This window comes from Branchiostoma belcheri, unplaced genomic scaffold, assembly GCF_001625305.1.
Source record: "Branchiostoma belcheri isolate BF01 breed outbred unplaced genomic scaffold, Haploidv18h27 scaffold44, whole genome shotgun sequence".
NCBI classification, from domain to species: Eukaryota; Metazoa; Chordata; class Leptocardii; order Amphioxiformes; family Branchiostomatidae; genus Branchiostoma; species Branchiostoma belcheri.
This window is the reverse complement of record NW_017804065.1, coordinates 2306952-2332802: the sequence shown is the minus strand read 5'-3', so window position 1 is coordinate 2332802 and position 25851 is coordinate 2306952. Positions and strand designations below refer to the sequence as shown.

Sequence of the window (25851 nt, the reverse complement as noted above, 5' to 3'; positions counted from 1 at the left end):
AATCTTTTAATGCAGTGGTTTGGTTAAAAGTTCAAAATTCATTGTTTCAAATTTTATCCCAGCCTTTTGTGTTGACTTCATGGCTCCAATCGAAACATTTGGGACTATAATAGGATGCCTAGGCCTGTTTTTATTTTTATTTTTTTCGCCCTGTCGCTTCATATTTTTTCTGAAAAAATCCGAGAACCACAAATTAAATTGGTGTGGCCTTAAGTAAGAAAATTACCTACCTACCTACCTAGTACTTACTTGACCTTCTGGTCGTTGGGGAGACAAGGTAGAAGGAAACTAGAGAATAAGACTAAGCAATGCAAATAGCAGATTAATATACATTATTGACATCTCTGAAGTTCCTTGCTAACTTACATTGTTTGAAATACAAAGTACATACACTTCAATGTTTGAAAGCAACTATCAGCAAGTTCGGAAAAAAAAAAATTAAATTCTCTGATATGTTAACGACATCCAATGAAATTTAAAACAAAAAAATATTCTAGATGAATAATCTGTCTGATATTGATATTAATTTTACTGAAATTTCTTTTTTGCCATCATTTCATACTTGAAGTGTTTGAAATAGCCCCAAAACAAGCCCTTTATGTTTTTTTTGGTACAGACTATAATACAAAGCAAGTAACTGTTTTATGTCAGCGACAATTAGTGCTGCATATATACCTAAACCCACATTTAGGTTCAGGTCCGGATTCAAGTCAAGAGGTTTAGGTTCAGTTCCAGACTTAAACCCATGGCATATACAAATTGCATGTTGGCAACCTTGCAATGTTGTCTGGGTGAAACTTTGGCCACATAACATGGAGGCCGACACTTGACAATGCCCGATGGCAATGTTTTCTTCATTTTGCAGCAAAGATTTTGCAATCTACGGAAGGTTTTAGGTGGTTTGGAAAGAAAAGGGGTATGTGAAATGGTCTTTTATGGTAATCAGTCCAGACTCGGTTCTTGACTTTTAGGTTTTTGGACTTGAACCTAAACATTCTTACAAGTCCGGATCCAAGTCCAGTGAACCGGTATGCAGCACTAGTGACAATGCATTTTTGCCTCACAGATATCAGTAAGCTTGTGGCATTTTTCTTGTTGAAAGAATGAAGATGTGATAAAAAAGGTACACATACCTGGAGCACAGGACTGGTTCACAGCAGGTACCACTGAAGGGGAAAGAAAACCATTGGTTAGCATCATGCAACAGCACTATCAGGTTGTGGTACCACCACAAAATACTAAGTATGTAAACAAACATGGCTGACACTGTTTTTCTAGCTTGTGAACACACTCTTGTAAGGCATCATATTTTAGCACCAAAAGTAGGGTTGATTCAACTTACTTGAAATTGTAAAGAAATGTCCAGAAAATTGACTTTTTATATATAAGGCCACACCAATTTAATTTCTTGGTTAACAGATTTGCCCGCTTCATTTTTTTCTGATTTGCAAAAAAAAAATTCAGAATCAACAGCAAAATGCTCATATTTTGCCCTGAACAGTCGAAAACAGTCCTTTTCTTCCTAGTTGTTACAGTTTTTTCATCTTTCAATGCATAGTATTAAAAATTCAAAAATTTTGAACCAGCCTGGTGTATTGACTTCATGGCTCCTATTGTACCATTTTGGGCCATAATAGGATGCCTAGGCCTGTTTTTATTTTTTTATTATTTTTTTGCCCGCTCCATTATTTTTCTACAAAAATCCGTTAACCAAGAAATTAAATTGGTGTGGCCTAATGTATTAAATAAATGCAGCTTAAAGCACTACAAACTACACATACTGACCCACAGTGACCTCAGCTCCCTGTGACCACCTCTCCCCTCCCCTGTTCCACACTCGGCACCGGTACACTCCCTGGTCAGACGCCTTGGCCTGGTCATACTGGGGAAATAAACCAATAAAACATGCATCAGTCCAGACAGGGTACAAATCCTGGTCTGAGGCCTTTTCCTTGTCATACTTCATACTTCATGCATCATCATACATCAATCAGTAACAAACCAGGGGCTGGAGCATTTGTGCTAATGTCTTTGTTAAAACTTCTTGTATTCGTAATCCTTAGAGCACTGAGTTTGTTTGAGCTGACCTGTAACACACGCTCGTACATGTACGTGTCTGCTGCTCTCACCAGAAACATTTTGTAAATAGGTTACCTGATATCCCTTTATATCTTATTCCTGATATGACTTTTAGAATTGTATTTTATCATGTATTATGAATTTGATACTTGGATTTTAAAGGCGGATCTGTAAGCAATGACGCAATTCAGGTGTTGATTTTATATTGTACCTGCTATGTCATTGGTAATAAAATCTGAATCTGAATCTGTCTTTGATATTTGTCGGTGCTACGATCTCGTTGTCTCCGGTGGTTTGGGCGCGTCAAGCGTGCCAGTGGCTGCATCAACACCATCACAGAATTGCAGTTGCCAGGCAACAGAGGTCATAGTAGACCAAAGAAGACATGGATGGAGTGCATCCAAAATGACATTAGAATTGTGTGGACTGTCCAACATTGACCCACTCCACTGTGTCACATGGAGACGTGGAGTCCAGTCCAGCTGACTGCTGCCCACCCCTTAGACAGGGAAGCCAGCAGCAGAATAATCTCACCACCAAGCATTAAGGCCCGGGTTCGATTCCCGGTGTGGGAAACACTGTATAAAACAGGAGGAGCGAGTAGAAATAGATAAATCTCATCCCCAAGGCCCGGGTTTGATTCCCGGTGTGGGAACCACTGTAAGAAACAGGAGTAGCGAGTAGAAACAGATAAAAACCACAGTGACTGGTCCCGGGCCGGGGTTTGAACCCACGACCAAACCCGGGCACCAGTCCACACGCCGACGCTCTAACCACTCGGCTAAAAGGGTACATGTACAGTTGGTAGCGCCTATAACCCCCCCACTGTTACATAATGTATGTGTATTCCACAACTCACATATATCTCCCTCCTGGTCTCCCCCTGTAGCAGCGTGTTGTCCTTGTACCACTGGTAGAACGGCGCAGGTTTTCCCCGCGCTCCACAGGACAGACTCACGGGTCTGTTCATCTCCACTCGTACCGGGGACGGATGGACGGCAATGGTGGGGGGGTCATCGTACTGGGCCGAGGCATCTGGAACAAAATCATCAGAAATATTACAATGTTATATTCATATTACAGGGGAGGGGTGCACCGCTATGGTGGGGGGGGTCATCGTACTGGGCCGAGGCATCTGGAACAAAATCATCAGAAATAGTAGAGTAAAAATAATATTTATATTACAGGGGAGGGGTGAACGACAATGGTGGGAGGGTTGTCATACTGAACTGAAGCATCTGGAACAAAATCATCAGAAATATTAGTCTAAGAATATTATCAGTTGGTAGCGCCTATAAACCCCCCACTGTTACACTACTTCCCCTTCTCTTTTCAAGATTCGTCCTCGAATCTTCTGAATTCGACATCCCTGGAGCGGGGATTCTTAAATTTGCCATAACTCTCAGGGCTGGTGTGGGAACCACAGGATTAGGAGGAGCGAGTAGAAACAGATAAAAACCCTCATGGTCCTGGTTCAGGGTTCAAACCCATGACCTCCCGAGCACCAGCTTCAGACTCCAACGCTCTAACCACTCTGCTGAAAGGTCTAGACCCGTCGGCCGGGTCAGTTGGTAGCGCCTATAAACCCCCCACTATTACAGTGTTAACACAGTTTGCTACAATGTAGTCTGAAACAAAATTTACACATGATCCACATCTTACTTGTTGCAGGAATGACCGTCAGCTCCACCCACTCAGTGAAGACGTAGCTCTGCGGCTTCCTGGGGTCCTTGGAAGACACCTTGTGGATCCTGCAGATGTACTGCCCCGCGTCTTTAGGACGGGTCTCCTCGATCCGCAGCACACTGTCCGTTCCCATGGCGATCTCCTGGTTGCCATGGTACCACTGGTAGCGTGGATACGGGAAGCCGACCGCCTGACACTTCAGCTCTACCGTGTCCCCCTCCATGGCTGATACAGCCTCGGGCTGCCGCGTGATCTGCAATGCTTCTGCAGGGAAAAGTTTGTTTTTTTAACAGAGTGGTTCAATGCAATGCCTATACGACCACTTCTTGGCATCGAACTAGAAATATGAGAGAAACATGGCTATGTCAAGAGATGGCGGTGAACGTTTGATTTGAAAGCTTGTAGATTGTAGTTTGGTGGGAAACACTTGTCAGGGAGGGAATTCCAAAGCTTGGCCGTACGGGGAAAGAAACTGTCACTGTAAAAAGATTTCGTACAAAAAAGTGCAGTAATTATGTCCTCCTTTCACATGTCATCAAGGTAACTGCTGTTGGATTACATTATGTAGCAGGACAGAGTTGGAGGGGCTTGTCACCACAGTCGAGTAACATGAATGTGTTTGTGAAAGAATAAGCAGGACAGTACTGTAGTTTGTTAGGCTAGACCATGTGAAGGTAAACATTAACAGGTAATATGTATTTTGCTCTACAAATGCTGCCTTTCTAGTTTTATTCTTTTTCCATCTTTCATTCATTGCTGCTTTCATTCTCTCCTATTTTCTATAATACATGTTATTTGATTATTAATTTTCCTCCATGTTTATTCATCAGATCCTTTCTTGATTCTTTCACCTTTACAGTTCTTCCATTATTTCTACCTCTATTTTTCATCTCTTCTCTTGCTAAAGATTTTTATCAGCCGTACCTTCTTGTTTGAGGAGCATGAGTGCCCTCTCGTGTTGTAGTTTCTCCAGGTATGAGATGAGTTGTCGTACAGTCTTCCCCCGCCTGCCCAGGTCCTGTAACAGCAGTTTACTGGGACTGCCTCCACTCTGTAGAGTCGCTAAACCAAACTGCTGCTCAATCTCATGTTTCCTGAGGATAATATCAGCGTCTGAGTTCAGATTTCATAGTCTGAGTTCAGACTTTTGGGTCTCAGAGTAAAAGTTAGATTTCAGGATCTGAGCTTAGATTCACTACTGGTATTCACATATTGTAATTAACTCCAATTGAGAGCATTTTACCCAAGCTTGACATAGTCTAACAGTAGGTGACTTGGTCGAACACCAGCCAACCACAGTCGACCTTGCTCCCGTTGGTTGTGAGGAGTTTGGCTAGACTGTTCTGGAGGTCATATTCGGCTATACGTATGTGACAGGTGCTAAGTTGCCCCCACCCCACCCAATGCAGGCCTTTAAATTCATGCATGCACTTTTTCGTAAGGAGTAATCAGGCCTTTTTAGTCTTCATAATCCATAGGCAGCCTCCCCAAAAATCAACGTTATTCATAATAGTATTAACCGCAGAGCGTAAAGTCGTAATCAGCTCTGAGACTTAAACGTAATTCGTAATTGGCGGCGAAAAGTTTTAGTAATTTCTGATCACTACCCCCAATTCAGGCCCTCATACTAGTACAATGTAGGAGGGCCTGCATGCCCTTTTTCTTAAGGCGTAATGAGGCCTTTTTAGTCTTCGTAATCCATAGGCAGCCTCCCCAAAAAATCAAAGTAATTCGTAATAGTACATGCCAAGCGTAAAGTCGTAATCAGCTCTGAGACTTTAACGTAATTCGTAATCGGCGGCAAAAAGTTTGCATAATTCGTAATCACTACACCCCCCCCCCCCCCCCATGCTGGCCCTCATACTAGTACAATGTAGTACTTAACCCTACTTATACGTTGATGAAGGTTAGACATCCAGGTAATACGATACGCCAAAAAGCAGTTACTCAAGCAACTGGATATGATTTTGAAAACGTCAGACGTTTCAGCTAGTATCCACTAGCTTTCGTCAGTGACTGAGAGACCAGAGGGGAAATGCAGGTTTATAAGCACAACCTATTGATTGATATGCAAATAAAGTGCATTAATTGCATTATCTTGTCTTGACGTGTCTGACTTTTGTTCCATTTTCGACTTCCAAATATTTGTCTTCACTTTATTTGCATATCAATCAATAGGTTGTGCTTATAAACCTGCATTTCCCCTCTGGTCTCTCAGTCACTGACGAAAGCTAGTGGATACTAGCTGAAACGTCTGACGTTTTCAAAATCATATCCAGTAATGCTTGAGTAACTGCTTTTTGGCGAACCCTACTTATATATCTTGTCGGGGATGACATCCAGAAGGTTCCTCCAGCTGCACGGAGGCTGGTCCAGCAGTTTGCACAGATCCTTGAACACGGAGTACGGCTTGATGTCACAGATGTTGATGGACGGGTTGATAGGCTGGTGGGAGGGGAGCGGCATGGTGTCGCAACTCTCCAAACCCTTCAACTCTTATTAATCTTAGCCTCTGAAGACTGGCCTGTAGAGAACAAAGATTATACTAGAAAGGTAACATTTGCAAAGCAAAATGCATAATGTTTACCTTCGCATATGGTTAATTCTTGCTCTGTTAAAACTTGCTCTGTTAATTCTTACTCAAATACATTCATATATATGGTCAGACAGGAGTATAAATCCCTACTCCAATAAAATTGCAACATTATGTAACCCAACACCTGTTACCATCTCTTTACTCAGAGAGTTTTTAGTTCTAACAATACCATCATGGTACCTATGAACTCACCTTTAACTCTTGCACTGGTTGAGTCTTCTCTTGAACTATTTGTAGCTATGTGCCGTAACCATATTCATCGAAGGTCTGTCAAAGAAGTGAAAGAGAGAGAAATGGTGTAAAAAAAAAAGTGTCCCGGCAGTGTCCCGGCAGTGTTAAAGGCATCAAACACAATTTCAGTTTGGCAAAACAAAAGATATCCTGGATAAGGGAATCTGACATTGCTGTTTGCTGTTGACATTTCTTGGCACAATTTCGTTATCATGTTTATCAAGTTTATTTAATTTAAGCGTTTGAAGTAGCCCCCAGACAAAATACACGAGGAGTTTGGAGTCCCTTAATTTGTAACAAATGTACCACCAAGATAGCTAGAACTAGCTTTTGAATACGATTTCCTGTCATTGACATTGACTCACACTCTGTCACATATCTATTGCTATGGGATATTGTTGATTCATTAAAATTAAAAAAATAACAGAAAGTTGCCTTTGAAATTTCACTTTTACTGCTTTGGGTGTCTTTAAAATATTTTCATACTGACCCCTTTTGGAATGGACTGAAAGCACGAGAACTAAGAAGAACAACAGCGACCATGAAGCTTGGGGTTTCAAGGAAGAAGTGACAGCTGCCTCCCAAAAGTGCCCTAAAAACAACAACAGACCACTTAAAACATACTAGACTGTTTCTCTCCTTTCTATCGTACCTGTACGCACAAACTAACCCTTCAGAAAACCACCAGGCCTAGTTACACCCCCATAAAGTTAGAAATATCGCTAAAACCGGCTACACCTACCTCAGAAAACGTGCACACTTCCTCAAAGTCGTGGTCAAACCCGGAAATGAAAAAGGGGAACCCCGCGCTGCATGACGTCACCGATGACGTCACGAAAGGTCAGAGTTCACCCCAGCACTGCTGACACCTGTTGGATTGTGTGAATCGCCGAGATTTCGTAGCCTCCACAGCATGCCAAAAACTGGGGGTCTTCGGGACCTTTTATGTGCTACTTTCTGATTGCATATAGACAACATAGCCGGCCTGGTTGAATTTCCCCCGTTTTTAGAACTGAGCTAATCAGAAAACAGCCGAAGACCACCAAACCCACAGTTCTATAAGCCTGCTACGGAGGCTATTTCGAACTGCCTCGATTTTCCAAAATCAGGCGAAAATTAAAGTGCGCGCTGATATCATCCATAAAAATTACTTGCTGTGGCCTAATTAGCGAATTTGGTGATCCGAGAAACAGTTTATAGAATGGGTGTAGTCTCGGGTAACTAAACGATCGTAAAGTACTAAGTGTGCCGCCATCAAACCTCTACCAGGCTTCGGGAGGAGGCTGGTAAGGGTAGAAATCGGCCAAATAGAGCGATAACATGCCACCCTCCAGCAGGCCAACTCCCGGATCCCCTCGGCATGTTATCTCTCTATTTGGCCGATCTCTACTCTTTCCAGTCGCCTCCCGAAGCCTGGTAGAGGCTTCGCCACACAAAGCCTTGCCCCCAGGGCAATGAACATTTAGTCAGGCGGCAGTGACTTTTTCCTCGAATGCATTTTATTATAAGCAGGAAAAAAGTGACAATTGTTGGCTAATGACTTCCTTTTCCTGGTTAAGATAAAGTAAGGTAAATTACGGCAAATTAGAGCCTATATATACGATGAGCTAAACTTGTTGATTATAAAGTTAAATTCAGGATTTTTAACAAGTACTGTAGTCCGACGGAAAAAACAAAAGGGTGGCCATACTAAGGGCCCGTTTTCAACCAAACTGAAGTCACTGAGCGACCCAAATTTTATTTGTGTGACAATTAATTTCATAAATGTGATATGATACAACAAGTACCACACAAAGCAGCTCCACAAAGACAACAAAACCACACAAAACGTCAAAAACAACGTTCTCAATCCATGAGATTCGTCAAGTGATCTGTCAGAGGTTTGGCTGCTGAGCGATCGCGAGCGCTAGCGCTAGTAGGAATGTGTTAACCCCTACCAGGCTTCGGGAGACACCGGCAAAATGTACTCTCTAAAAGGGACCAAGTTATCTCTCTATTTGACCGATTTCTACTCTTTCAGCCGCCTCCCGAAGCCTGGGGGAACACGCTATTTTGAAGTGTGCTGCATGTCTAGCTTTCCCATAGAGTAGACCGGCCCACCTCGGCCGGTCAAAACATGAACAATGGAAGTATTTGACGGTCGACATGCAACCACTCTCTCATTGGTCGAGCCGCTAATTACCCTGTTATCATTGGTTGAAGTAGTAATTGTGATGGGCAGTCAGAAAAGCCATTATGTTGTACTTACAAGTCAAACCGCCTGCCTTGGGTACATAGCCGTGGACAGCAGCGTGTTTTCCTTGAAAAAAAAACAGTTAGAAGTACATGGCAATATCTCGCTTCCTTTTGTAGCTTTTGACAGATACAAGTATCAAACCAGGCGAAATAAAACTGGTACATGTAAACGTCCTCTTCTTGGTAAACCACCAGTAGTTTTCAACGGGTGGTCCGAAATAACAATGCTTAGATCGCGAAGAGACCTAAGCACCAAAATTCATACATGTTATGCCCACGGGTATTAAACGCCACTATAACTTAGTGTACTGAGCGGAAGCGCACATGTGCCTTCCATGAAAACAATTAGTTTAAGAACAAACGTAACTGTTTATATACAAACTTTTTCAAGAATAGATTAAAGCACAACAACAACAACAACATCAATGCTTTCAATCCTCGTTACCTGTTATCACATTTCAAAACATACATGTACAACGTTTTAAGCTTAAATTTAAACCAAAGGGCAGTAATTATAACTTCCAGGTCATCTGAAAGGACTTACAGGTCATGAATCCGATCGCCTACGCTCCAGGCTCTAAAGATACCTTTTGTTTTTATGCAAATGCTTACGTAGAAAGAAGGTGTATCACAGACGCCTCGTCTTTCTTAAAACCAGTTGTCTAAGTCGGTGTGTGTGTGTGGCCGTGTGCGGAGCGTAACTTGTGTGTGTGCCCGAACGTGTGTCGCGATGGCGCTTCCACTTTTCGTAGCCTTCGCGTTTGTTCTGTGCGGTAGTTTCCTCTCCAAGTCCGCCCAGTCGTTTAACCTGACCATCCTGCACACGAACGACGTGCACGCCCGGGTCGAGGAGTTGAACGCCTTCGGAGGCAGGTGCCGCCCCGGCCGCCCGTGCTACGGAGGGTTCGCCCGGCTGGGCGCCAAGGTCGCGGAGGTGCGGGGCAGGGACGACAACGTTCTGTTCCTGGACGCCGGGGACCAGTTCCAGGGGACGCTGTGGTACTACTTCTTCAAGAGTCCCGTCGTGGCTCAGCTCATGAACAAAGTTACCTACGATGCCATGGTAGGTGACGTCTGGCCTTTTAAATTTTGGTTTACTACTAGTATGTTCCAGAAGGCACTGTCACATTCGTAGCACGATTTCTAACGAGCCTATATGACATAAACAACGATCAACGATCAATCTTTCCTAAGACAGCTAAAATGTGTACAACAGAGCCACGACTGTATGTTTTCACGAACGCCATTACTTTGCTGTCGTAAAGCTATAGGTATCGTATTACAAATGTGACAGGGCCCCTGCCATACGTGGCCAAGGCCACAGCTAGCAACATGACTTGTCGTGTGTATGTCTATTTCTGTGTGTGTGTCTATATACCTACCTGTCTGTCTGTCTGTCTCATTCTCTCTCATTCTCTCTCTCTCTCTCTGTGTGTGTGTGTGCGCGTGTTTACTATCGGAGTATCTAATTTCTTCAAGTTGTTTGTCAAGTCAAGGTGTAGGGTTCGCGGCACCAAGCAAAACATGTCATTAGGTATCAATCCAGGTTTTGTAGCTCAATGAACCCGTGCTGTTACGCACGCGCACACGCACCATTCTACATTTCACAACGCTTGGAAACAAGTCAGAAAAACTGCTCGAACTCATGAATTAGCAGAGCAAAAGACGTCACACCAGTAGCTTAACACGTTTTTTTTAATATCATAAAAAATATAAGTAACATCACAGCGATAAACAGTCAATATCTCAAAAGTCCTAGCACCTTCCAAAACTTGTTTGGGACAGTGAACAATAGTACAATGGCGGTGTGCTGGTGTGTTACGCCGAAAGGCGGTTATACCGGCTGTACAGATACAGATACAGAATGCATTAACACGTTAAGCCCATTACGCAAGAAACTTTATTTTTCACCATGTTCAAACCCCAATTGCACACGTTAACGAAGAATGGGTGGTATGCATGTAAGACAAAGGACGTTTTACAAGTAAAATGGCTTTGCTTATATTAAAGGTCCTAGAAACCCATGAACATTCGAACTATACATGCACACAGAGCGTTACTAAATATGATCTCTTACTTTTTCTGGTTTCGCCACATTCCACCTGACTTTGAATGTACCTCAATTTACCTTTTTTTTTCAAAGCCACAATGTCACAACAAAAAAATGCATTAAAATTTTGTAACTGGGATCTCTATGTTAAACACCTATTAGTAATACGTATCTGCCCAACGTCGTGTACCACCCCCTCAGCCCCACCCGCTATTGTTAGTCCTGCTGGAATGCGGAAACCTGTGAGGAAATCTATGTTTAGCATCAGACACTTCCTGGCCCTTCCCTAATTTATATTTTGGTATTATTTAAATAGTTCACCACAAAACAAGGCTCAATGGAACCACTTAAATGTTTTGGGCTACTGTACAGCCAATGAGGACAGATGTTTGATGACCTTAGACTTGAAAAGTGTAAGGTTATACCCATATGGGAAATAATCATGTGGTAGCTTAAGCTTGTTCCATAGTGAAGTTGTTCTAGGTGGTGGTGTACGGAGGAAGAAAGGGTGATTTGCTTCAGTGGAAGTGTCCGTGCTGAGAATGTTTTGTCAACAAACATTCTCAGTGATATTAAAAAGTAACGCTTACGTACTTTCCACCATATCCTATTAAGTTTCCATACACTGTACCATGACAGGAGTTTGTGATTTCAGAATGAATATTGCAGCGTTGGAGACTAGTTGAAGTTTCAAAGAACATTCAGAGATGGATATGCATGCATGGCGTTACCCTGGATGCCAAACTAGTATCGGGCCGTTAGCCGTTTTCCTTCGGCAGCCGAGAGCCCTTCGCCCGCCTGCCTAAATTACCGCTACGGGGGAGTTGAGCCCGAAGGGGTTTGTCCGGCCAGCCAAACTCCCCCGGGCTAGACTCCCCCGTAGCGGTAATTTACACCAACGGGCGAAGGGCTCTTGCGGCCCGGAAAACGAGTTCTGGATTCCAGGGTAGCCTGGCGTCGGTGTCACACATGGTCTCTACCAGACCAACAACATGGGTTCACAAAACAGTAAAATTCAGCCAAATAGGAATCGGGGGAATAACTAGCAAGGGGAGTTTGGTCACTGTAGAATTCATTTGCGCGCCCACGAACTGACTCTGCTGGCCAATTTTTCTTCCCCCTTTTGGAGTGACTGAAAATTCTGAGAATATTCCTGGATATTTGAAGGGCATTCTAGAAATTCTCACTACGTTCCACATATATATTGCTATGGCCGGCCCGAATGTTTTCTCACAACACTGCAGTGAATTGGGACTTACTCCAAATTTTCTACATAAGCGATCTACACAAGAGCTAACAGACCTACCCTGAACAGAGACGGGGGGCGACACAAGTTATCTGGCACGTATGTCCCGCTACTACGGTCACGTGTCTCTGACGTCGCGTTCCAAGAGTAGACGGGTCCATTCCGTGAATAAGGTTGAAGGAGTCAGCCGAAAATTTGGTTTATATATATATAAGTCCCAATTCATTGCATTGTTAGCAGTTACTAGTAAAGTTAAGTCTTTATTTCATAAAGACTTGTACCAACACAGATGAACTTCCATGCTACTGTTACGTTTGTTTCAGGCGATCGGGAATCACGAGTTTGATGACGGGGTACCGGAGCTGAACAGGTTTCTCCGTCTGACGAATTTTACCGTGTTGAGCGCCAACATTGATGCCACCAGGGAACCGGAGTTCCAGTCTCTCTTCAGGTAAACAAACAAACAAACAAACAGGCAGATGGATAAGAACACAAGCAAATAATATTCACATGTTTTCCTTTGGAAAACTTCGTTTAGGCTTTAGAATACATTTTCAGCCTTGTTGTATTGATGAAAATAGCAAAAAATTGTGATAGAAAAATGCATTCTACAACATGCACTACCATCTGTTTTCTTATATTTTTCTTAAATTTATGGTTTATCATGCAATTGCTCACTCTTCAACTTGCTTCTTTGTAGGGTGTAGGAATTGTTTGGAAACAGTTAAAATTGATGCCTGCGTGGCTATGTAGTCCATATGAACAAATCAGTATGGCCTTAAGCCTTGGGTGAACACAAATTTTGGACTGCTTCCCATTCATTTTTGTATGGACTTCTTGGGTCAATATTTAGACATTTAAATACAGCAATATTTCAGCAATATTTCCCCTGTTCCTTAACAAGTCGGTCGGTGACGCTGAACGTAGGTGGGGAGCGGATTGGAATTGTGGGATACACCACCGAGGACACTCCCACCATTTCTAAACCAGGTCAGCCATTGGTTATGTTTACCTTGCTCTGTTTCTTTTTCCTCTTCTTTTTCTCCAAACATGTGACGTCAATGACCTGTACCAGACGTCTGTCACCATGGTAACGGACAGTGGTGCCGTAGCAGACGCTTATTTCTGTCTCGTACATGGTCGTTGCCATTTGAAACAAAACGGTCGATGCCATATGGCAGAACTTGATGGCACACTCTACGTGTATTAGAACGCTCCGTCAACACCTTTTCATGGTGTAGAGCATTAGGGTTTTAGAATTAGCCTTTTTTGACCCGGGTTCGAGTCCGAACTTGAGCTCTTTCACAAATATCTTTTTACGATTTTTAAAGCCCCTGTGTACATTTGTAGTTGAAATGTTGCTTTTTATACGTTTTCAATATATTTGCCTCTCAAAAAAGTTATGACACGCTCGGATATGGCGTCGACCATTTACTGATATGGCATCGACCGTTAACTTTTGAAATGGCGATGACGTCCGTTTACGAGATTTTATAGGCATGTTTTGATGATTTCATGGGTACGTTTTGATATGAAATATGTATCTGTGTGTCAGTGCTACCAAGGAGATTCAAACATGTATTTGAAGCTCCTTGGTGTTACCACTTGTTTTCTTAAGGTTAAATACCATCGAAATGATGAATGCAAAACTTAAGACAACATTCCCGCACCTGTAGGCGACACCGTGTCGTTTAAGTCAGTGGTGACGTCAGTGCAGGCTGAGGTGGACAGGTTGACTCAGCAGGGGGTCAACAAGGTCATCGCCCTGGGTCATGCGGGTAGGTCATGTGTTTCTAGTTCTGTCAGTCACGATGCATTCCCGTTAGTGTTGCGTATCTAAACATCAGGTACAAGAACAGAGGTTTAGGTATAGGTCCGGACCTTTACCTATACCTGAACAATATGACAAAGGGATATGCGTTCTGTCCGTGGTACTGATTCATACATAGGTGGACATGCCTGTCCGTGGTACTGACTCATACATAGGAGGGCAAGTCGGTCTGTGGTACTGACTCATACATAGGTAGACATGCCTGTCCGTAATACTGACTCGTACATAGATCGAAATGCCTGTCCGTGGTACTAACTCGTACATAGGTGGACATGCCTGTCCGTGGTACTAACTCGTACATAGGTGGACATGTCTGTCCGTGGTACTGACTCGTACATAGATGGATATGCCTGTCCGTGGTACTAACTCGTACACAAGCGGACATGCCTGTCTTTGGTACTGACGCGTACATAGGAGGACATGCCTGTCCTTGGTACTGACTCGTACATAGGTGGACATGCCTGTCCTTGGTACGTACTCATACATAGGTGGACATGTCTGTCCGTGGTACTGACTCGTACATAGGAGGACAATGCCTGTCCGTGGTACTGACTCGTACATAGATTGACATGCCTGTCCGTGGTACTGACTTGTACATAGATGGACATGCCTGTCCGTGGTACTGACTCATACCTAGGCGCACATGCCTGTCCTTGGTACTGACTCGTACACAGGCGGACATGTCTGTCCTTCGCACTGACGCCTACATAGGAGGACATGCATGTCGGTGGTACTGACTCGTACATAGGAGGACATGCATGTCCGTGGTACTGACTCACCACTATAGCCTTACACGTTTCAATGCCTGTGCCCCCCCCTCCAGGTATCCATGTTGACACAGAGGTTGCGTCACGAGTGCGGGGTGTGGACATCGTGATAGGCGGGCACACCAACACTTTCCTCTACACAGGTGGGTGTCACACCCTTACACTAAACGGTTTAGTGATAGTCGTTGGGTTTGAAGTATCTATTCATTTTACTTTGCTTCCCTATTTTCTGTTTGTGAGTGAAAAGCAGCTAGGTCTGCTCAACTACCGAAGGGCTATATGGATAGTAATTGCAAAGGGCTATCTCTAGAGAATGGTAACATTACACAGAATAGGACGAAACGCAGAATTTTGACAACTATATCAGCTCTATAAGGTACATGAGACCAGAAAATTCTTTCATTGACAAAAGCAGTTGATGACTTCGACTCAGAATCATGTATGATAGGAGTGTTCTCATATATGAGTGTGCCGTGAAAGGCATTTTTGGCGACGCCTCAGGTGCGTAGCTTCCAAATGAAGTGCTGCTATCAAATAAAAAAAGTCACACAATATATAACATCTATGCACTCCTGATGGAGTTGTTGTTCCTTACACTTTTTGGTAGAACAGATGCATTTTCCTTTAATTTTGACTGCCCACAACGCAATTGAATTCACAATGTTTATCCTAGGCCAAGCACCAAATATAGAGGACCCCGCCGGTAACTACCCGGTGGTGATACGCCCTATCCACGCCCCCTCGCGCCCGGTGCTGGTAGTGCAGGACTACGCCTTCGGGAAGTATCTGGGTTACCTGAAGGTGAGGTTTGATGACGCCGGAGGGCTGGTCCACTGGGAGGGGAACCCCATCCTGTTAGACGACACTGTTCCGAAAGGTGAGCTGAGGTTCTACTACTCGTTCTATATACAAAGTAAAGAACACAAGAGACATTTGTAGCCCAGACGTTTTTTTCAAATGTTCATTCATTATACAGACTGTTTCTGCACTGTGCTGAAATTTCACTAAAGTTTACTACACATATCACTCAGTACGGTGGCCCACAATGATAACTTTTTTTCTGCAAAAGCCATTTTGTGAACGGCGCACAGGAAAGTTTCGTGAGTAGCTAGTTTACGTGAACAACGAAAGTTGTCCTTATGGGCCACGGTAATTCCGACTTTCCCTTCTGTGGGACAGATCCTGACGTCTCTGCGCTGGTGCAGACCCTGCAGGCCAGCCTGATCAACAAGACATCGCAGAGTATCGGCAACACGCACGTCGTTTTGGAGGGAACCAGCTGTCGATTCGGAGAGTGCAATATCGGTACGTATCAAATGTTTGTTTTTGTAGTCAGATTTCAGCAATGACTTTAAACTAAAGTAGAAAGGCCGACATATGCTTTGTATAGAATACAGCATGGCTTCACCACATTTTACAACATGTGTCCACCGATTTACAACCCTACAGACTTCTTTTCCTGGCCAGTACTTGTAAAAAGGCAAAGTAATTATTCTTATTATAAGTATGTGGAACCATACGCAGGTGTTCATTTAGCAGTAAAGTAATTAAGGGAACAACCAATCAGCAAACACATCTGCAAACACGCAGGCATGCACCTGCTGCCCATATTTGGGCATTGAGCCCTGGCCCAAATGAGTTAATCCAATTTAACCCAGCACCCAATCAGCAAGAAGATTACAACTGCCTTACTATCTCAATAGCTGCATGCCTATTGGCGGTTGCTCTCTGCATTCCTTACTGATGATGTCATTCTATACAGTAAGTATACTTCATAATTTGGCATAGAAAACAGTCAAAAGCCCCAAATTATTCAATGTTAAAGGGTTGCATGCCAAAGATTATAATGAATTGTTGTTGGTAGATATATAAAGCATACCCATACCAATTTTCAGCTGATTTGGGTGTAATGACAGGTCTGCACATAGAGGTGAAGCCATAAATATGCATAGCACAGTCGTAAAACTCGTCGTAGTCGTAAAAATATTTACATGTACCTCAAGTCTGTTTCATATGGTCCAAGACAAAAAAATTAGTTTACGCAGGCGAACACTTGGTAAAACATCAAATCTCGCAATATTTCGTGAGTTGTGAGCGTTGCCAGAGACGACGTAATCATGGCGCCATTTTTTTGTATTTTGCCACCAGGTAACCTGATCACAGACTCGATGTTGCACCAGAATAACAAACATCCGGATGAAGTCGGTTGGAATAACGTCGGCATCGCCGTACACAACGCTGGTGGGATCCGTTCAACCATAACCCAGGGTAAAGTTACTTACATCTACATTCATTGTGTTTCAGCGTATGCGTTTTAGAAAGATTCTTTATAATTTGAAGAAAATAATCCACTTTGAACTACTACTACTACATGTACTACTACTACTGCGAAGTACTACTGTCACAACTACTACTACTACTACTACTGCTAAGTACTACTATCACTACTACTACTACTGCGAAGTACTACTATCACTACTACTACTACTACTGCGAAGTACTACTATCACTACTACTACTACTACTATGCGAAGTACTACTACCACTACTACTACTACCACCACTACTACTACTACTACTACTACTGCGAAGTACTACTATCACTACTAGTATTACTACTACACAAGGAAACGCTCAGTATATGTCAGACGTTGTTCCTATGTACACACGTTGAATATTCGTCCAACTCTATGACTCTCTTCAGTATTACTGACCCAACACATCAGTCACGTGACTTTGTACACAGGTCAGCGATGGCTGAAAGCTTGTGGCATCCTCCGTCACAGTTGATTCGCACCATGATGTTGCTATAATGGAAGTTCCTCACATATTATTTTTTGTTTATTTATTTTTTGTTTGTTTATATTTATTTTCTATGAAATGTTTACAGGTTCCATCACAGTTGGAGACATTGTGGGAACGCTGCCCTTCCAGAACACCATCGACATCGTGGAGCTTCGCGGGGATGACGTCATGCGGATGCTGGAGCACTCCGCCAGTGTGATCGGCAACCCCAGGTTCCTCCAGGTGTCCGGTGCGTTGGTAGAATATTCGCAAGATATTGGCCGTGTTTATGTGAAGTCACCCAAGGCGCTTTACATGTGGTTTACCCCGAAGCCGGTTTCAGTGGCTCCATCTGAACGCTCCAAATCACATTGAAAGCGCCCTCGATCCCAAACCACTTCTAGAGGTGGTTTCGAATCGGTTTTCCCACATCGCCATTTGCGTCTGAACGCAAGGTGATTTCAATGTGACTTCGCCTGGTCATGGATTACGGGATGATATTTCTTTCTTTATATGCAATACCAACTTTTACGTGGCAGCAACTTAAATAGCAGTATAATGGTCAAATAATGTGTCCGTTCTAGGACGAGCTTCACTGCGTCTGGCGGGACCACGTCGGCATTCGGCCGAGATACGCTGGGAGGGGGCATCAGCAAGCAGGTCCTTGACCTCTGACAATAATAACACGCTACCTTGCGTGTTTTCATCAAACAACAGTAAATGTAGCTCAAACGAATTGTGATCGGACACGGTTTCAAAGGAATGTGTGGCACGTGGACCAGATGTGAGGAATGCGAGTTACATACCCGAATCGCGGTTTGGGTGACTTCACATAAACACGGCCATTGTATAAAGAAGCAAAACCCTTTGTTACATTATCTAGTCCTAAAGTAACATTTACAAAGTTGAAACACGGAAATTACAAGTTTGATACTAGACGAGTTTACAGAAACTTTGTCCTTTAGATACTAGTATGATGTAGTTCGAGTAAAAATTAAGAAACAAAGTTCGAGTAAAAATTAAGAAACAAAGTTCGAGTAAAAATTAAGACACGAATGATCTTTGCCCTAGATGGTTTGTTCTACAGTCTAACAGCATCACATTGAACCCTTTATGTTTAGTAAAATCCGTGACCCCACAAATCAAGGGTGAGAATGTCAATTTCTCTCAGCTATTTTGGGAGAACTAAGTCCCTTCCATTGCCTGCAGGTCTCCGAGTCACCTATGACGAAGCCCAGCCTGCGGGACGGAGGGTGGTGAAGGTGGACGCCCGCTGCAGCACGGACTGTCTCGTACCGGAGTTCCGCCCGCTGAACCTGTCTGCCGTCTACAGGGTGATCATGCCGACGTTCCTGGCGGACGGAGGGGACGGCTACACCATGGTAGCGGAGAACAAGACAGCGCACCATATCCCAGGTGATCTGGACACGGACATCCTGATAGAGTACATCGCCGCGCGGTCTCCGCTGTCTGTCGGTCTGGAGGGGAGACTGCAGGTCATCAACTCATCACAGACACCTGCAGACACGTGCCCCACCTCGGCTGCCGGTACGAGACTTCTTGTTTCCCCTTGCTCACTTTTTACCCTCCATGTAAATGGGGGGTATTGTTTTTACTCCGTTTCATGTTTGGTCTGATATCTGAAGATCGGTGAGAAGGAACTGTATGATATTTGGCAGATTGATGGATGGGGCCTTGGAGATTGTGTAGGTTGACTTTGAGCACCTGGTGATTGACCTTGGTACTGCAGTTTAATTTTTTATTCTATTGTTGGCACGTTATGGTCCGTGTGTGCGATGCTAAGGTAACATGTAGTTGTGGTTACAATGGTTTAGTGATGTAAATTTGGGCCCGCTAGCTGTTTGCTTTGAACCGGAATTGCTATCTCAATGTCAGATTGTTTGCGTTGAATGATCTCAGAACCCGGTGGATGGTTGGCGATCATTTTTGGTATGTGGGTAGACGCTGATTGTCTTTGCGTTTTAGCGTGCATTAGCAGGTTGTCGTAGATTTGCATTGCTTATTTAAAAGGATTTTCACATTTTCACCCCTATTTCAGAATAGGATGGTCTGTTTGACCCCAAATTGGTACAGAGTGTTTTTGTTTATACCTCCAGCTGGCAGGTCAGGCCAATCTATTTTTACCTCTAGACCATGTCTGCAGGAAATATATCTTATCTTTAATCGGTCATTCAGCAGGGAACTGGGTCATCTGTGGTTTGTTAATATGTTGTGCTTGAGAGGTCATTGACCTCAAACAAACCATGGTAACAAGACACTAAACGCCTGCACATGACAGCTTGGGCAACCCCTTCCAATACGAAGTGCCACAACAAAATTCTTAAAGGATAGACATCTATAGACATCTATCATTCTGCTGATAAAACAAAGTTTGACTCATAATATCTCTATTAAAATACACCAAAAGATTACAAAATAACAAGCTATTTCATGGAGGGACGATGTCTACGACTTCTCCTTGTTTTCTTCATTTTTTATCTACTTCGTGTTCACCGCAAACCAAGTCTCATGGGAGCCACTCAAATGTTTTGGGTTATGTACAGCCAGTGAGGACGGATGTTTTTTCTGCAAATGGTATCATACTGTCTTACCAATTTACTGTCTTGCAGCCACCAAAAGATCTGTTTGTAAAATAGAACCTAGCGGGTAAACTTGTGTGATATCATCATGAGATTATACACATACGCATTTATAATTTATTCTAAACTTTTTACATGTCTTTATTTTTCAGTCACACCGCCTGCCACGACCGGTGATGGTGCAAGACGTACTGAACCGGAAGGTAAGGGATAGATGAGTTTCATTAATTAATTAATTAATTAATTCATTCATTCATTCATTCATTCATTCATTCATTCATTCATTCATTCATTCATTCATTCATTCATTCATTCATTCATTCAATAAAATTCCCCCTTAGCCACTTATTTGAATTCGCTGACTAAATCTTATTGCATATTCAGTCCTCATTCCATGTAATGACGATTTATTCATTTATTTATTCATTTATTTATTCATTCCGGCATTGGCCATTCTTGAATTCTTTCTTCCTACCCTTTTTTCCTTAATCTGAATTCAGTCTTATAAACTAGAAAGGTAACATTTGCAAATGCAAATGCATGACGTTTACCTTCGCATATGGCCTGCTCTGTTAATGCTTACTCAAACACATTCATATATATGGTCAGACATGAGTCTAAATCCCTCCTGCTATAAAAGGTGTAACCGAGCACCAGTTACCATGGTGACAGACGTCAACAAATCAGGTCATTGGCCGGGTCAGAGGTTTTGGAACGGAAGAAGAAGAAGAAGAGGAAACGTAGCAAAAACTATATGCTTTCCTTTGGTAAACATAATCAATTCATTCCTCCGCTCATTCACTCCTTTCCCAGACGACCCTGGAAAGACCGTGGGCATCATTGCGGGCGTGGTCGCGCTGGCCTGCGTCATCGCCGCCATCAGCGCATGCGTCGTTAGGCGCATGCGTAGTCGGAGAAAAGGGTTTGACATGACAGCTCCGTCGTACAACATGGACCACGCCAAGCAGCGCCCGGCAGTCGCCATGGAGACGGGAAATTTGAAGTGATTAAACGTTCTGACCAATCACCATCCATCCTCAGAGCCTTCTGACCAATCACCATCCATCCTCAGTGTCGACATAGCAAAGGACATAACTGAACTAACCGTAGGGTTGGCGAATACTACCTTTCGCAAGTCGGGGCCTCAGGCCTCAATTAATCAACCAATGTACCTATCCATCCTCTACTTAATTAATCAATATATTGATCAGTTTATTACTGAATGGCCAATCTGTTAATATCATCGATAGGGATAAAATAATGGCAATGAATAGCAATGTATGTACTAGCATATAGTCGCTACCTTCAAGAAAGGTATATCATACTTCATATAACGTTTAATACATGTACGTTCACTTTTAATACATGTACCTTTTTTTACGAAGTTAAGTTTCTAGTCATTTAACATAGTATGTAGAATCCAGTCATCCAAGCTTTAAAATGAGTCATCTTATGCAGAATATCTTTTTTTTACCTTTTATCAACTATCAGAAATCTGTACCATTTCAATGTTAATCAAAATTCAATGTTTATGTACTGTTAACGTAGTCTAGCTCTTCATGAATTCATGTAATAAACCGCTCAAATATGAAATGCTTTTCTCCTGACCTACACATTTTTGAAAGTTGTTGATTGTGTATATATAATGAATGAATGAATGAATAAAAGACCCTATTGTACGTTTGTGCTCTAACAAGTTAAGTACAGGTCATGAATAAACAGGGATAACACTTACAAACTATACATACTAATGTGATCTACTATTTACCGGTTCAACTTCTCGTTTCTTGACGCAGTTAAAGATGTACGAACATATTGAGCTAATGATACATGGTTTGTCAAGTTTCATGAGGGATTCGATTTTTTCTATTCCGTCTAAATGTCTAAAGCTTGGGAAATTATCTATTACATAAGTATAGAGGGAATCCCTCTATATATATCCTCCTATATAATGTGCAGTAAACTACAAAATGGCATTCATCTTCAACATTATCTAGAATACAAAATTGGCAGATCCTTTGCTGTAGAGGAATGTGGTTGTGGCTGCCTTTTTCTATGTGGAGTTTGTGTGAACGTATCAGGAGTTTTGTGATGGCTGTTCTGTGTCGAATGTTTGTAATCATCAGATATTTTTCCTCGTGGTAAGTATAATCAAACTGCCAGTACAGGGTGAACCTAATCAAATCATTAGATCAGAACCCACGGGCCCTTTTAAAGGATGTTTTGATATGTGTACTTCAAAGCATTGATTGACAGCTATAAAAATTAGTCTATAATGCGACGAAAAACAACGTTTGAAATGAAGTACCTTAAAATGCTATACGCATAAAGCACGTGTTCATGCATAGAGAACAGCTACTGTAACAACAAAAAAACATTTTGCGTTCAGACTAATCATAGTATTATTTGTCATATTTACCAGTTTTTACTGTTAAAGATTGCGGACTAGTTGCTTGCCGGTACAGTGTGCAAATTTTGGGCAAGTAATGCCAGACCGTACCGCCACCACCGGGCCCGGCAACGGGCAAACAGGCGAGCCGCCGCGCCAAGCCACTTTTGTCCACCAGGACACCACAAGCGACGGTGAAGACCACGTGTATGAGAACAACCCAGACATACATGTGGCGTCCTCACACAAGGGAAAGGCGTATGATCATGATGAGACCGCATCACGCCCTGACGGAGTTTGTGGTGCAGGAGATGCAAACTTACATGACAAGGCAGCGAACAAAAGCACAGGTAACGACTTTTCTTGATTTTTCATACATTACTACAGCGTGTAAAAGAAATATTAGATTCTAGTGGATATTCTTATTTATTCTATTCGTGTAATTCTACTTGTGATATCAAATCTGTATGCACCATGTTAAGGTTAAGAATTTCTGATATGTATATACAAACTATTTCCCACAAGTTAAATATTGATTCTGGTAAGCTAAGGTTCTACAAAAAATGTAAAACAACATATTCTATGGAAAAATACCTGGACTTAATTGATTTTAACAATCGCTCTGCAATAAGTAAATTACGAATTATATAGTGCACACCCTCTCGAAATTGAGAGAGGGCGGTACAAGAAGCTCCAAGTGTATGAACGAATTTGTAAACATTGTGCGTTGAATACGGTGGAAGACGAAACGCATTTTATATCAAGTTGTACCCTCTATAGCAATGAACGAAATGAACTCTTTGACGTAGCCTCTAAATTCTACCCAAACTTTCACACATATACAAATGAAAAGAAAACCACTCTCCTCTTAACATCCGAAAACCCACAAATTATAGAAAAAGTGGGATCCTTTGTCTTCCTCTGTCTTCAAAAAAGAAGTCAAACCCAGTAGTTTTTTACCAGTAGTTTCTTAGTAGTTATCAGTAGTTCCATATGTACTAATTGCCTGTTTTTATACCATATTTCTTCTGTTTCTGCCATTAGCCCTCGGGCAAGAATTTGCAATAAACAATTATTATTCGATGGCGGCGCTTATATAAGCGTCGTCATCGCTGTCTTGTATTTTCTTTAATAATAATAATGATAATGATAATGATAATAATAATAATGTAAAACATATGTCATATGTGTATGCATGTATTTAGACTCCAGCCGCACATTCGGCCGGTGCCACTACATCGCCACTACCATCGCCATTGTCGCCCTGGTCTCTGCGTATGTCTCTTTGATTCTGTACATGGACGCTCGGTTCCAAAAAATGGAAGAGGTAAATAGTACCTGAGGACAAACTTGTGTTTTTAGCCCGCCTTTCACATATTTAGTCAAGAGCCATAAGCATTTTGACTTTGATGGGGTGTCCATATTTGACATAAGGAGTCTGTTTATTTATGCAAATCCATGCAAATTATGGATGTAGTGTGTAAAAATAAAGCAGTGTAATATTTCTATAATATAACTGACGCCCAACTTGGCGAAAATTTCTACTGGTGGGAAGGCTAATTTTCTGAGACACAGAAACCCATGTCATGTCACGGTACTGAGCTGAAAATGAGGAAGGTGGGCTACGTTTCTCATTTTCAAGGCCTCTTTTTGAAAATTCTCTCCTAGATGCTGATTTTACGTAGATACACAGATATTCACCCATGACATATGATTAGTAAATATTTCTATAACTTGCTTAGATTATCAATATTTAAAGTCTTCAATTTTACAAAATCACAAAATCAGTGGCCAATCAATGGCTCACAGCTAGCAAATTTCTTGTCACTGACTTAAACATTTCTCTTTTGAACTATTTAGCGAGTGAACATCACCGTGGCAGTCGCAGTGAGCAACGTCTTGGAGCAGCGTCTGCACGAGATAAAATCAGGCAAGTTGGGTGTATTTATATTTCCATCCACTTACCTTAAAATGTAGGATCTGAGGTACTGCTTTTCATTTTTGGTATGTTTTGTTTTACGTGTCTATGTTGTCCAGTGTATATGAAAATTTAGATTTCAAATAATAAGCCCTCTCTCCACATGAATATGAACTCAACTCAACTATTCAAACTATGGTTACCAAGGATAGCTTGAACAGCACATGCCAAATCACTAAGTAATAGGACATGTACAAAAAGGAACTTGTGCCTACTAACTGCAAACAAAACTTTCAGAACACTTAATCAGTACACTTAATCAATATGATTACCTTCGACAATAAGATTATGTTTTTGTGGCCGGGCTCGTGTGTGTGTGTGTGTGTGTGTGAACAGCATAATTCCAGAAGTTAATAATGTATCATAATCATATTTGGCATATAGATAGGGATTGCTATGAGGAAGAAACGATTCTATTTTCGGACCCCTAGCGGCTTTTTTTGTTACTCCAACAGAACATCCGGGCCCGGTTTGATCTCGTGATCTGGACACGATAGTGTCACGATTCGCCAAAAAGCAGTTACTCAAACAACTGGATATGATTTTGCTTGAGTAACTGCTTTTTGGCGTATCGTATTACCTGGATATCTAACCTTCATCGACGTAGTGTCACGATCATCATAAGTCAACATCATCAGTCAGAAATCATGCAAATCAAATAATATATGAGCAAGTGCTAGAATTGCTGTCTGAAGATCATTTGCGGAAGGTATTAGATGTGGAACTCTAGCTATTAATGTTGTGATACATTAATGTTATGGTAGTTATTAATGTTATGTTATATAGCGAGGCAAACTCATCACTATGCTGTTGTTGGCCTCCTCAACTCAAAGAAGATACTTAGCGTTCGCCTGTCTATGTTTGCTGCAGCTTTCCCTGTTGAACCACGCGAACCGAATGTCACCCATGACATATGTGTTGGACCACCCGGACCAAAGGGAACAGCTGGATCCCCTGGGAAGGCTGGTTCACCTGGGTCGATCGGACCAGTGGGGCCTCCTGGGAAGACTGGGTCACCTGGGTCTATCGGGCCGGTGGGGCCTCCTGGGAAGACTGGGTCACCTGGGTCTATCGGGCCGGTGGGGCCTCCTGGGTCTATCGGGCCAGTGGGGCCTCCTGGGAAGGCTGGGTCACCTGGATCGATCGGGTTAGAGGGCTCTCCCGGGAAGCCTGGGTCAACTGGGCCGAAGGGGCCGAAAGGAACAGCTGGGTCCAAAGGACAAGATGGGCAACCTGGGCCAATGGGCCCTCCTGGGGAGAGAGGGCCACCTGGGCAAAAGGGTTCTCCTGGGCGGAGTGGGCCACCTGGGCCTCCCGGAGAAAGTGGCTCACGTCGGGAATCGGGATCCCATAGATGGGGTGGGAGGCATGGAGGCTGA

At 42.7% G+C, this 25851-nt stretch overlaps 3 protein-coding genes across 4 annotated transcripts in view; 2 read left to right on the top strand and 1 right to left on the bottom strand.

Moving 5' to 3' along the window:
• The window catches only part of LOC109478515 (mucosa-associated lymphoid tissue lymphoma translocation protein 1-like), an 18690-nt gene extending 11269 nt beyond the window's left edge, over positions 1–7421 (bottom strand). The window contains exons 1-8 of the mRNA XM_019780114.1: positions 7335–7421; positions 6554–6628; positions 6080–6289; positions 4690–4859; positions 3742–4029; positions 2939–3114; positions 1786–1882; positions 1134–1166 (exon numbers count right to left, since the gene is read on the bottom strand). Of these exons, the coding sequence (XP_019635673.1) occupies positions 1134–1166; positions 1786–1882; positions 2939–3114; positions 3742–4029; positions 4690–4859; positions 6080–6231 (916 nt within the window). The 5' untranslated portion in view covers positions 6232–6289; positions 6554–6628; positions 7335–7421. The remainder of the gene's footprint in view (positions 1–1133; positions 1167–1785; positions 1883–2938; positions 3115–3741; positions 4030–4689; positions 4860–6079; positions 6290–6553; positions 6629–7334) is intronic.
• Positions 7422–9504: 2083 nt separating this feature from the next.
• On the top strand, positions 9505–21698 carry LOC109478600 (5'-nucleotidase-like). Of its 2 annotated transcripts, none has more exons than XM_019780271.1 (12): positions 9505–9890; positions 12447–12574; positions 13028–13113; positions 13800–13901; positions 14778–14864; positions 15395–15598; positions 15901–16026; positions 16870–16989; positions 17612–17755; positions 18715–19053; positions 20258–20308; positions 20919–21698. In XM_019780271.1, the coding sequence occupies exons 1-12, from the start codon at positions 9558–9560 to the stop codon at positions 21110–21112; spliced, it is 1914 nt and encodes a 637-aa protein (XP_019635830.1). In that variant the 5' UTR covers positions 9505–9557; the 3' UTR covers positions 21113–21698. The 2 variants fall into 2 exon arrangements, with proteins under 2 accessions (XP_019635830.1, XP_019635829.1); XM_019780270.1 differs by having other exon boundaries at positions 15371–15598.
• Positions 21699–22591: 893 nt separating this feature from the next.
• LOC109478448 (cuticle collagen 1-like) lies at positions 22592–25851 on the top strand. Its single transcript, XM_019779980.1, has 4 exons — positions 22592–22844; positions 23700–23821; positions 24355–24424; positions 25343–25851. The coding sequence occupies exons 1-4, from the start codon at positions 22592–22594 to the stop codon at positions 25849–25851; spliced, it is 954 nt and encodes a 317-aa protein (XP_019635539.1).

Coding starts and splice junctions, on each gene's coding strand:
- LOC109478600 (XM_019780270.1), top strand. CDS start 9,558: ATGGCGCTTCCACTTTTCGTAGCCTTCGCGTTTGTTCTGTGCGGTAGT. Junction 15,599..15,900: donor AGACGACACTGTTCCGAAAG/GTGAGCTGAGGT, acceptor TCTGTGGGACAG/ATCCTGACGTCTCTGCGCTG. Junction 20,309..20,918: donor AAGACGTACTGAACCGGAAG/GTAAGGGATAGA, acceptor CTCCTTTCCCAG/ACGACCCTGGAAAGACCGTG.
- LOC109478448 (XM_019779980.1), top strand. CDS start 22,592: ATGCCAGACCGTACCGCCACCACCGGGCCCGGCAACGGGCAAACAGGC. Junction 22,845..23,699: donor GGCAGCGAACAAAAGCACAG/GTAACGACTTTT, acceptor GCATGTATTTAG/ACTCCAGCCGCACATTCGGC. Junction 23,822..24,354: donor GGTTCCAAAAAATGGAAGAG/GTAAATAGTACC, acceptor TGAACTATTTAG/CGAGTGAACATCACCGTGGC.